At 42.5% G+C, this 12,085-nt stretch overlaps 2 protein-coding genes across 2 annotated transcripts; both read right to left on the bottom strand.

Moving 5' to 3' along the window:
- Window positions 1–1,090: 1,090 nt before the first annotated feature.
- On the bottom strand, window positions 1,091–2,985 carry BJ212DRAFT_1485744 (uncharacterized protein; the record flags this gene model as incomplete). The annotated part of the gene is made up of 4 exons (XM_041341026.1): window positions 1,091–1,575; window positions 1,615–1,981; window positions 2,354–2,823; window positions 2,880–2,985. 4 exons carry the CDS (start codon window positions 2,983–2,985, stop codon window positions 1,091–1,093), a joined length of 1,428 nt encoding a protein of 475 aa, XP_041188019.1.
- A 7,361-nt stretch (window positions 2,986–10,346) lies between these two features.
- Window positions 10,347–12,085, bottom strand: BJ212DRAFT_1449365 (uncharacterized protein; the record flags this gene model as incomplete). The annotated part of the gene is made up of 8 exons (XM_041338679.1): window positions 10,347–10,574; window positions 10,622–10,718; window positions 10,764–10,795; window positions 10,835–10,914; window positions 10,989–11,128; window positions 11,179–11,311; window positions 11,460–11,661; window positions 11,714–12,085. 8 exons carry the CDS (start codon window positions 12,083–12,085, stop codon window positions 10,347–10,349), a joined length of 1,284 nt encoding a protein of 427 aa, XP_041188020.1.

Below are 12,085 nucleotides of genomic sequence, written 5' to 3' on the forward strand. Positions count from 1 at the left end.
GTCAGGCAAAATCAAGCAACACAATACCAAAAGAATAGCAGAAATCATGCAAAATGAACCCAAGTCTGAACAACATTTTCACCTAACCCTGCACCTCACATCAAGCAAAATCAAGCCATGCAATAGCAAAAAATAGCAAAAATCACACAAAACCAAGCCCAGTTCTGATGAGGTTTTTGCCTAAACCTATGCCTCACATCAACCAAAATCAACCAAAATCAAGCAACACAATACACAAAAAATACCAAAAATCAAGTAAAGTCAAGCCCAGTCCTGACAAGGTTTTTGCCTTCCCTTACACTTCAGATCAAGCAAAATCAAGCAACACAATAGCAAGAAAATAGCAAAAATCAAGCAAAGTCAAGCAAAGTCTGAATGAGGTTTTTGCCTCAGCCTATGCATCAGATCAAGCAACACAATAGCACAAAAATAGCGAAAATCAAGCAAAGTCAACCCAAGTCTGAACAAGGTTTTCACCTCACCCCATGCCTCAAATCAAGCAACACAATAGCACAAAAATGACACAACCCAGACAAGGATGAGGATGAGCAATACAATAGTCAAGACTATGACAGCAAAAGCCAAGGACAAGGATAAGAAACACCACACCACACACTACAACTGCCAAGTCAAGTCAAGGATAACAAACACAATAGACCAGCATACAAAACAATGCAAGACAATATGATTGTTACAGTACCCCTATTCTTTTTCTCACCATCACTGTGGATGCCTAATGGCTGTACTATTAAATGCTTCCTTTTAACTGTGCTGTTTCCTCATGACTTCTCTTATCTCTGACTCATACCTTGTTTCCCATGAACCTTCCATTCTTAGTACTAGTTACCCTTTGCCCAGCTTGGTCTGTGCATGATTCCTTTACGTATATAAACTCTAGTTACCACTTGTATTTTCTCTAACTTGAATCTACTTGGTTCTCTCTGATACTTGAACTCTAGCTCCTTGGGAAGGAGGCTAGCCATTTGTCCCATTTGAACTCTAGATCCTGCAGGAGTCTAGACGATTGCTCCTGAGGGGGGCATTGACTCGATAAGGCTTAGTCCTTGATCGACCTTGATCCTTGATTCCTTTATTGGAATGACAGTCTATCCAAGTTCATAACAGAGACAGTGAATACATACTCGAATGAGTTGTTGTTGAATTGCCCCATTTTCATATAAATCTCCATGCCAGCCATTGCCCTGAAGCACCACTGGGCCTTGCTGATTGTGGGGGGTACTTGGCATACACAATTGGTATTGCCGAAATTGTCAGAGAGGTGATATGTGATGAGGAATAGAGTGAATAGGTCCTTCATCTCATTTTTCAAGAACTCTGAACTGACGTGAGTGAGGAGGGAAAATATAACTTTGTGTACTAAGTTGATAGAAAGTAAGTCGATGGCTGGGGAGAATTTGGAGATTGTGGTTCGCAAATGGGCATGAAGTGTGGTGAGGTCGGTGCTATGTTGCAGATGTAAAGGAATGTCAAAGTTTTCAATGGGGCGGTAGAGATGACGAATGAGGAAGATGATGAATTTGGCAAGGAAGGCGCCATATTTTTCAAGAGTTGGATCTTCCTGGGGGTGTCAAAATGGCGCTTTCTCCAATTCACCTGATGGACTAGTGGACAACAGTGTGCGAAGAGTAAGGGCCAACAGATGACCGAGGTTGGCTGTGATGTTCTGGTAATATTGTTGCATGACCTCAATGAGGTACAGAAAGTCTGGCTTGCCATCAGGGTTAGACACAGTTTGCCTGAGGCTCTTGAGGTCTATGTTCTTGATACAGTGTTCCCAGTTAGTTTGAGCAAGAAGGGGACCCCTGGGTCTCTGATTCAATGGGCAGTGGTAAGTAGTTTCTTTTGCATGGAGACCACGTTCAGTGATGAAAGCCTTAACTTCTCTTAGGGCATCTGTTTTGGATCCAAGGGGAAGCGGGTCAACCTCGAAATCTCGCAAATCTCCTCTAAACATCCCAATCTGGTGACTGATGGTTCAATGGTGCGGGCAATGTGACAACGGAATACTGTTGTGTTCCTGCACACAATGACTGTGAAGGTGTTTTTTGGTTTTAAATAGAGTGTGGCTTGTGCAGCCTGACACAATGCATTTGAAAAGACCTGGGATGATTTTCATGCTGTCAATGGCGAATACTGGGGCATTTGGGATATGATTTGGTGTATGACCTTCTAATTGTTGAAGGATGGTGTTAAAATGATTTTTGGGCAGAATATATGCCTGTTTATGATGCCTGTGACAATGGCCCCACATTTTGTGCCATGGGATGGCAATGGCACAGTTCAGGCAAATAGTCAGATGGAAAACAGGATCAACATGAATGCTGCATTGAACAATGTGGGCAAGCAGTTCAGTGAGATTGGGTGGTGAATCAAGGTCCATGGATGTCATCAGCTTGCCATCATCATCTGCGTCTGATTGATCTTTGTCTGATTGATCGGCATTCAGGTCACTGTCAGCTTCAAAGCGCTCATTGTCTGTTTGATCAATCTTTGCTTTGGATTCAGGGGTAGAGTGGTTGACATTGAGGAGTGTGTCACCTTTGAATGAATGTGTGAGAGAAAATGTGTTGCCATGTGTGGAAGTTACTTCGAGCAGTATGTGCACACGAGCGTGAACAGCTCCATGTATGGAAGTGGTTGGGAGATTGGTGGCTGGAGAGGTGTTGTTGGATGACAAATGCTGGGCGTTAGGTAGTGTCTCGTTGGATGAGCACAGACCATGGGATAGTTCATTGTCATTGTCCTTGTGTTCTGTTGCACCACCATCAGTGCCCTCATCAGACTCGAGCTTGCCAAGTGTGTCTAATGTGGAGAGGCATGCATGAGTTGTGTTAAGTGTGTTGTGACAGCTGACTTACAGTAACCCTCATCAGCCAAATCCATTGCAACATCATTAGCTAGGGGGGATTTGTGATCAGGTAATGCAACTTCATCTGTGGGGCCAGGGTGCACAATTTGTTTCATGAGGCTTTCAAAGAGGTGCAAGTCAACATGAGTATGTGACAGCAACCTGCATGGACAATGGAGTTGCCCTTGAGAAGTTCTGGATACAACCCCTGGAAAACAGTGGCCTTCCCACATAACAGTGACATTGCTGTGGTACTTAGTTTGATGAGTCTTCTGTTTTGTTTTGGTTTTTGGCCAGAGGTGGGGTACTGGACAGTTGGATGCTGTAGGGAATGAGATTCCTCCAGGCGTAGATCACCCATATTACGACTCACAACAATTGGTATAGTGTGCAACTCACTAGCTATGACTTTCCCATGAAATGCGCCAGAGGCACGATGGATTCCCATGCACGCGCTTAGCACACTCTTCCTGCGCTCAGTCGCACATTGTTGTGCAGTGTCCCAGCACATCCATCCATTGTCCAACCAGTCCCCTGGTGCATCCCTTTTCATTTATTCTCATATTTAGCATCGTACCATACATTATTTTGTCATGGACCCTGTCCTTACATCATTTACATACTTAGAGCGCTCCCTATTCGCTTCCGAGCCCTGGGAGCGCACCTAGGCACAGCTTACCACCACAGGACAGTCCAGACATCAATGGAAATTTGACCGAACATAGATAATGATGTAAATAAAAAAAACGATGTGGCAGAGATGACAGTAGTTGCATTTGGGACAGTACATATCACATGACCATGTTGCAGAGGTCCTCAAAGTCATGTGTCTGAATATGTCCTGAAAGTGTTCGAGGTTTGAAGTCACCTGTCCAACGATGTCATCAAAGTTACATGTCTGACTACATCATCAAAGTTAAATGTTAAACACTAATGTCCTGAAAGTCTGCAAAGTCACGTGTCCAACAATTGATGCTCAAAGGCTTCCAAAGTTCCAAGTCACATGTCCAACTATGTCATATGAAAAAAGTGCACATTGGAGCAATGGTTGTAATATGTATTGAGAGTTAGACAACTACATAAAAGTAGAGTTTGTTGTATGAATGATTTAACATATACGTGGAGTAAATGATTGCCAGCAAAATCCCAAGGGAACATTAATAAGGAAGGTGTAATAGGGCCCTGAACTTGAATGTTCTGAACGTGAGGTGTGACAAAAATCAGCTGTAAATGCTATTTCCCTAATTTAGACATGAGTGTGTTTCCTAGAGGACCTCTCAGTTGCCCTGGTGAGGGCTGAGTCAGGCATTGGAAGTTGTATGAAGCTGAAATAGAGTCTAGGTACGAGTCAGTACTTGTGACTAATAAAACTGAAAAATATCGGGTGATTGAACAATGCTCTCAAGAGGTAAAGGTAGAACAAGATGGGTGCAAAGAGTATTGTAGTTGCATAATGATCAGTGGCTTGTGATGGTGTGTGCAAGGAACTGTATAGTAGATACAATAAGGTGGCTGAATAGGGATAGATGGCAACAGAAGTCTTAGGTGTTGAGGGGTTTGCAGTGAGCATTGATGTTGCATGGGGCATGCCACAAGTTATTAGATGTTATTATGACATTATGATGATTTCACAGGAAAGATGCAAGTAGTTGATATGAATGAAAAAATGTTTATGAGGAAGGTTGTGAAAATGAGAGACATGGTTGAGACTAGTATGAATGTGAAGTGTTGAAGTATGTAGTGAGTGGAGAAGTTGGTTGGGAGAGAATAGGAGGTGTGAATGTATAAGACACCAAAGTTCCAAGGAATAAGACAACAGGTCAAATTGAAGCTGGGCAAGTGAACTAAACTGTTGTACCAAGGAACATGAATGGTATGGGACATGTGAATCAAGAATGTTGTCAGGGAATGCACGCACAGACCATGTGAACGACACAAGATAGATTTGGGTAGATGTTGGTCCAGCATCGTCATAGAATTGCATGATGGTATTACAAGGGGATTGCCAAGATTTGCAAATGTCATAGAAGTCTTGGAAGCCACAAAAGGCTTGAAGGAGAATTTGGTGTGGGAAGTGTGTAGATGGAAGGGTATGTTCTAATGACCAAGGTTAATCTGGGCATTAGTGGATTGTGCAAGTTGAGGAGCAGGTTAGAGAAGCTGATGCTGAGCCTAACTATCCTAACACTAACCAACCCTAACTAACTAACAATGAAGGACCAAGGCAGAATATGCCCTAATCCTAACTAACTAACTAATCTGACGCCTAACATTGAGTGACCGAGGTTGAATATGATGAATAGTTAGAACCCAAATAAATTAATACTAACGAGGTGGAATATGACAAAGTCCTGAGGATCTATCCAAGCCTGATGCCTAACTTTGGAGGAGGCTGACATGTTGGGGAATAAGTCGAGAAGTTTGTGTGCGGGAGATGAAATGGGTAGTGTGGGAGCAAGCTGTGAGTCTATAGATTACAATGATAAAAGCCAGAGGTCAGGAGGTGTGAGCCAAAAAAAGTTATGGGCAGACCTTCTCCTCCTCCTGCTCTAAGGCACCCAGACCGAAGTTTAAGGCATAAGTCCCAAAGTTTTGACCCAGTGAAGGAATCAACTACTAAGCTATGGCACTACAAGGGATGCTAAGTCAGAGTATATGTGTGGTCATCTCAGCTCTGCCTAGGCTGCTATACTTTGCAAAGGCAAGTGTGTTCGACCCAAGGGGAAGCAAGTGCAACACATCCACAGGTCTTGCGAAGCGTGGGAAAGTCGTGCGTGCGGAGGCAAAGGCATGCACAGAGAGTAGTAGGATGCACGAAGCGTGGGAAAGTCGTGTGCTAATAGGCAAAAGTGCGCAAAGGGCTAGGAATGCAATGGGGACTAGGGGAAGATGATGACTGATACTAATGGGTGAGAGAACAACAAATGCGATGATGATCAAGTGTGATTGTCAAAAATGCTACTGACTATGGCTCAAAAAGCATGCACTATGCTGAGGGATGCTAAGGGATACTAACTGGCAACTAAGTGGTACTTAACTAACTGATAAAAAATGTGAATGCTATCATGCAAAAGGCAACTAAGCACGTTCCCACGATGCGGAGCCGATGTGAGTAAGGCGCAGGAACGAAGAAGGTATATGTAAGTAAGGGTCCATGATGGAATATGGTGTCATGATAAGAGTAAATGCAAAGACATACCAGTAGGACTTGCTGGACAATGGATGGATGCTCCTGGATGATGGGCGATGAAGCGCTGAAGGCGAGGAATTCGGATGGGGGGGGGGGGAAACTAAAGATAAGAACCCTTCAGAGCTCCCCTGGATGCGAGTCAAACTCAACCCAAGGGGATTGCCACTGAGAAAGGATTCCTCTAAAGAATTGAGGGGAAATGCCAAGAACTAGCTCTCGACAGAGGGCCTGGTGGAGCACGAGAGTATGGAATGCGACGATAGGCGCCAAAGTGCGCTGGATGCAATAGGTACACGAAGATGCGCACTTCATGGCTAGGCTCTAGACCTCAAGGCGAGCGGTACTGATATTTTTCTTGGATTGGTGGGAGATGATCGAGACTAAATGATCCCTTTTTCAGTTCAAGTGTGAAAATTGACAAAGGTGGTAGTCAATTCTACTATCTGCTGCTATCAGGATACTAGTGGAAGGGAACCCAGTAACTAAAATTTACTCAGAGACATGTAATGCCTCATAAGTGCATTCCCAGGCTTTGGAAGCGAATAGGTAGCAGTAAATATCGTAAGTGATGTAACTGCAGTAAAAATAGTGAGGCAATGTGTAATTGCATACCATATGTAACTCTGTGATATGTGTCTGAAGTAAAAATAGATAGAACACGCACCAATGGACCTTGGAGGACGAGGACAGGACATGCAGATGGTTGGCGATGAGGACGCGAAAGTGCGCTCGTAGCACGTTCGAAGCACGCGTCATCACAAATACTGCGCATGTATTGCGCTTATTGGGGGCTTCAGCACAAAGGCCAAAACACGAAAATATGCCTATTATACGGCTGTAGAGGACGGGGTCTCTACAGCGCATGGGATGCATGTAGGAATGCATCACAGGAGAGTAGCGCGCATGATGCGTGGGAAGATCGCGCATGTATAGGCTGAGTGAAGGAATGATATAGGGAATGATGCTGCAAGTTCGTGCTGTGAACTGTATGCAGATACATTGCAATATAGGGCTCTACAGGCATACAGAGGTGCGAGTCTCTACACCAGGAGGCAAAAAAAGTGGTGCGGGAGCGAGCTGTATGTCTATAGAGTAGGATGACAAGAGATGGAGATCAGGAGTTGCTATAGAAAAAAGATGTGGGTGGATTACCTCCCCCTCCCCCTCTAAGCCACCCAGACTGAAGTAACCGGTTATGGGTCGAGCAGTTTTGACCTGGGAGATAAAAAAAGTGGAGCGGGAGTGAGCTGTGGGTCTGTAGAGCACGATGACAAAAGGTTGAGGTTAGGAGGTGTGAGCAAAAAAAGTTATGAGTGGAACACATCCCAGCCTCCTTGAAGACCAAGAAGGACAGAGATGAGGGCATAACTCAGCAAGTACTGATCTGTTGGGCAAAATTCTTGGTGTGGGAACATCATAGGCTACAACTTTCGCAGCCTAGGATGTGTTGAGTCCTCAAGGGATCGTGGTGAGGAGGGACAGGTGGAAGAAGGCGGTCCAGTGGGTGTGAGTTATTAAGAAGGTGATGGTACCTTTGAGTCAATGATTACTCAACCATTACTCAACATTAAGGAACCAGTCTTTTTCGCGGGAGGTTGAGATTTTCAAGGGCTACAAGATGAGATAAAGATGTGCTAATAAAATGTGGAAGGAATGGGACAAAACAAATGGAACTTGGCAAAGTGGCTTTATGGACCATTGAGCCATTGGTATATGGGTAGGACGAAACCTTGTTCAGACTGGGCTTGATTTTGCTTGATTTTTGCTATTTTATGACTCTGGTGTTGCATTATTTTGGCTGTTTTATTGGTATTGTATTGTATGGTATTCCTGATCCTTGTCTTGACTATTGTATAGTACCAAGAACTGAGACACCAAGAGAATACATTTTTATCTGAGACAACGAGAAAGCTAACTAAGCCTCTAACAGGTGGGGGGTGGTTTTATAACAGCTAAACCTAAACATAATGACTAACGACTCTAAGGGGTGGGCAGGCAGGGGAATCTAAAGAATCTGATGTATGGCAAGCCCTGTTATCCTTATCCTTGACTATTGTATTGTTATTGTATGCAATCATATTGTATTGTATTGTATAGTACTGTATTGTGTGATATTATAATGTATTGCTATTGTATGGTATGGTGGTCTATGGTGTTTGTTATCCTTGACTTGACTTGGTTACTTGGTTATCGTAGTCTATGGTATGGCATTTCTTATCCTTGTCTTTTGCTATTTTTTGCTATTGTGGTCTTGACTATTTTTTTGCTGATCCTTATCCTTGTCTGGGGCGATGTGTGGGTGCAATTTTGCTTGATTTTTCCTTGATCTGATGCGTAGGCTGAGGTGAAAACCTTGTTCAGACTTTGCTTGACTTTGCTTGATTTTTGGTATTTTCTTGCTATTATGTCGCTTGATCTGAAGCATAAGTGAAGGTGAAAACCTCATCCGGACTGGGCTTGACTTTGCTTGATCTTGAGGTGTAGGTTTAGGCAAAAATCTTGTTTGGACTGGGCTTGACTTTGCTTGATTTTTGCTTGATCTGAGGCATAGGTTTAGGTGAAAACCTTGTCAGAACTGGGCTTGACTTTGCTTGATTTTTGGTATTTTTTTGGTATTGTGTTGGTTGATTTGGCTTGATCTGAAGGGTAAGCAAAGGCAAAAACCTCATCAGGACTGGTCTTGACTTTGCTTGATTTTTGGTATTTTTTTGTATTGTGTTGGTTGATTTTGCTTGATCTGAAGCGTAGGTTTAGGTGAAAAACTCATTCAGACATGGGTTGATTTTGTGTGATTTTTGCTATTATATTACTTGATTTTACTTGACTTATTACTGTTGTATTGTATTGTGGGGTATTGTATTCCTTATCCTTGTCTTGACTATTGTGGTGTATTGTAGTGTCTTGCTAAGCTAAGGTACTGAGAACTGAGACACCAAGAGAATACATTTTTATTCAAGACAACAAGAGAGCTAACAGGGGGGTGGGTGGGGGCGATCTAACATATGATTGCCCTGCTTATCCTTATCCTTATCCTTGACTATCATATTGTTATCATAAGTTATCATATTGTAGTCTATCGCATTTCTTATCCTTGTCTTGACTATCGTATGGTATCGTGTTTCTTATCCTTGACTTGCTTGTCATGTCATAGTCTTGACTATCATGATCCTTATCCTTGTCTTTTCCTTGTTTTCTTGATTTTTTGCTATCATAGTCTCAACTATTGTATTCCTTATCCTTTTCCTTATGGCCCAGGTCAAATCCTCATTCAGACTTTGCTTGACTTTGCTTGATTTTGCTTGATTTTTGCATTTTTATTGGAGTAGTTCCCATGGTTGAATTGCTTTCTTGAACCCTTCGATTTCGAGTATTTTGCTTATAATTCATTAGGATCTTATCCTATTGATGTCATTAGACTATGGATAGACTCCCCTTGATGAGGGCTACAACATTGATTTTCATCAATTAAGTTGATTGATTAAGTTGATTACATAAGCAGATGTAGCCCTTGGAACTGTTCCAGTAGTGGTTGGAACAGTTGCGTTGGTGGAGTTTCAGGAGGGTATGGCATAACAAAACCATATGTTCACCCTTACCCACTTATGAAAATCCTATATAATGTGCACATCTGGTGTTGATTCCAGATGTGGCACTGTGGTGAATCAGTTATAGTTTGCCCATCTGGTGTTGACTCTAGATGGGCGCAGGTGATGTAGTTGGCACATGTAGGATGGCAGATATTTGTGACTCTGTTTGTAAAAAAGGGTAGAAACACTGTTCCTCACCCTTACCCACTTACAAAAATCCTATATAATTTTTTATAAAGTGATAGACTAGATGCATGTGGTGGTCAGAGGGTGGTCTGATACCATGAACCCAAGACTGCCTCCAACATCCAAGGAAACTTCTCCCCACCATTTTCAAGGCTGCAGAAGATGATGGACCAAGTGCTGAAACACCAGGAATTTTTTGTGAGGTTGTGGCCCTTCTCCTCCTCCATTATGAGGTATGATATGAAAATATTTCAAATCACTTCAAAATCATGTATATACATTACTAAAGCAAATATAGAGCCATCTCTGACATATCTGGGTGTCTTGATAAAGTTTTTCTCTCCTAATATAGCTATTCAGTGGTATGAATGTGTCAACAGTAAAATGATCATAACTCATGTTCCTGACCACCAAATTGCTTAAATGTTGGTGCAATGGAATCCCAGTGATGTACTGCATCATATGAGACATCCATAATGGCAGAAAAATGTGTCAAGATATATATAATATATAGCTATATAGTGTATAGTGAATGTTGGCGAGGCCGGGAGAAGGTAGAAATGACACCTGTCATCTTGAAGATTTCACAATAATGGTGAAAGCGTGCAAGCATGTCTTTGATCTCAAGTAGAGAGTCTTCTGTGATTATATCAGGATGGACTAAGTAAGCAAAGTCTAGAAGTGTGTGAAAGGCGCACACAACTTCTGTAGGTACATGACCCTCAATGGTGGGCAAGTAAACCTAATGAATCAATATGGTGATAGCATGACAAAAAAACGAGGACTCACCTTCATCAGAGCTTTAGAATCATCTCCCGTCCATTGCTTGAAGCCACATCCTTGAGGAAATCGCTGTAAGCCTGAAAATGAGGTGACAGCAGCAATTCTAAGGCAATGAGTAATTGTATAATCTAAATTCAGTTGAGCTTACCTGCGATCAATGTCATCCATGATTTTCTCTGCCTTTCATTTGCAGTGCGTGTGTCTGAGGTATTTCTCAACCCATGCCACAAGATGGTCCTTGAAGGTTCCTTTTATAAGCTGGTGGAGGATGTCCAGAGAGATCATTTGATAGATATTGGCTCAGGGAAAGTCATTTGTAAATGGCTGTTGACACATTTATTGATAAAAATGACACCAAGATGAGCATGCTGACATACTACGAGTTGCTCAACTATTCCAAAATCATCCCACAGATCACCATCAAGATTCAGAGCTTCTTCAATAAGGGCCTCAGTATGGTCACACAAATGACATAACACGTCTTTGTCAAGATTATTGTGATTTGCCATACATCTGGAAAACAACATTAGTGAAGACACATATTAGATTAAAAAAAAAAGTACTTGGGACACCAGTTTTGGATGATACATGCTAACAGTACCTGCTCCTCATAATCCACTATGCAGGGCCCTAGTTCATATATAACCCACTGGTAGTGACCATCTCCAAATCGCATGACTTTGGGAGTTGTCATGCCTGGTTTGAGTGAGTTGAGGATTTTTGAAAGTGATGAGTGGAATAGTTGTTGACGAAATTGTCAGAATGCTGGCTCTTCAGTGTGTTCATTTGTAGCTGCATGATTAGTAAATTAGTTGTAGACCACCAAGTTTGTGTGATGACAAACTTTTTAGCATGGCAAGGAACCCGATCACTGCCACACCATTATGATGGGCTCGATGAATACTGTTGTGAATGTTCCCGATGGAAGCATAGAGTGGGTAGTATTCATTATTCCCCATCCTGACTGAAATGGTTGTTTTGTCACTGCCAAGGATGACAGGGACAAATGTGGACCCCAGTGTGCTTGGGTCTTTCACTATCTCATCCTAGACACAGATTGAGCCATCATTATCAGACATCAAGACAAAAAGCACTTACAGCTTGATCCCACACCCAGTCACCAGACATAAAATCTTTCCATTGCCGCTTGTTGCCCTTGGTTGAATATTCTCGGTATGGGCAATAGTCTATCTCACTAGAATATGTTGGATTTGCAAGCATATTGCACACGACTTCATGTGGGTCGTGAAACCAGACTTTGTATTTGTCGTCCATCCAGGGCTTGATATCATCTGTGAGTCTCTCACCATCATAAGTGACCATAAAATTTTGCCATTTCACATCCCTGAAGGGTGAACTATCAATGATGTTGTAGAGATCATGGTGATCTCCAAATGGTGGTTTGTCATTGTGCTTTGTGAGGGTAGATGCCCATAAATCCAGTAAGTGGTCAATTTGACCAGCTGCCAT

The sequence above is a fragment of the Suillus subaureus genome, assembly GCF_016647635.1.
Source record: "Suillus subaureus strain MN1 chromosome Unknown BJ212scaffold_44, whole genome shotgun sequence".
NCBI lineage: Eukaryota > Fungi > Basidiomycota > Agaricomycetes > Boletales > Suillaceae > Suillus > Suillus subaureus.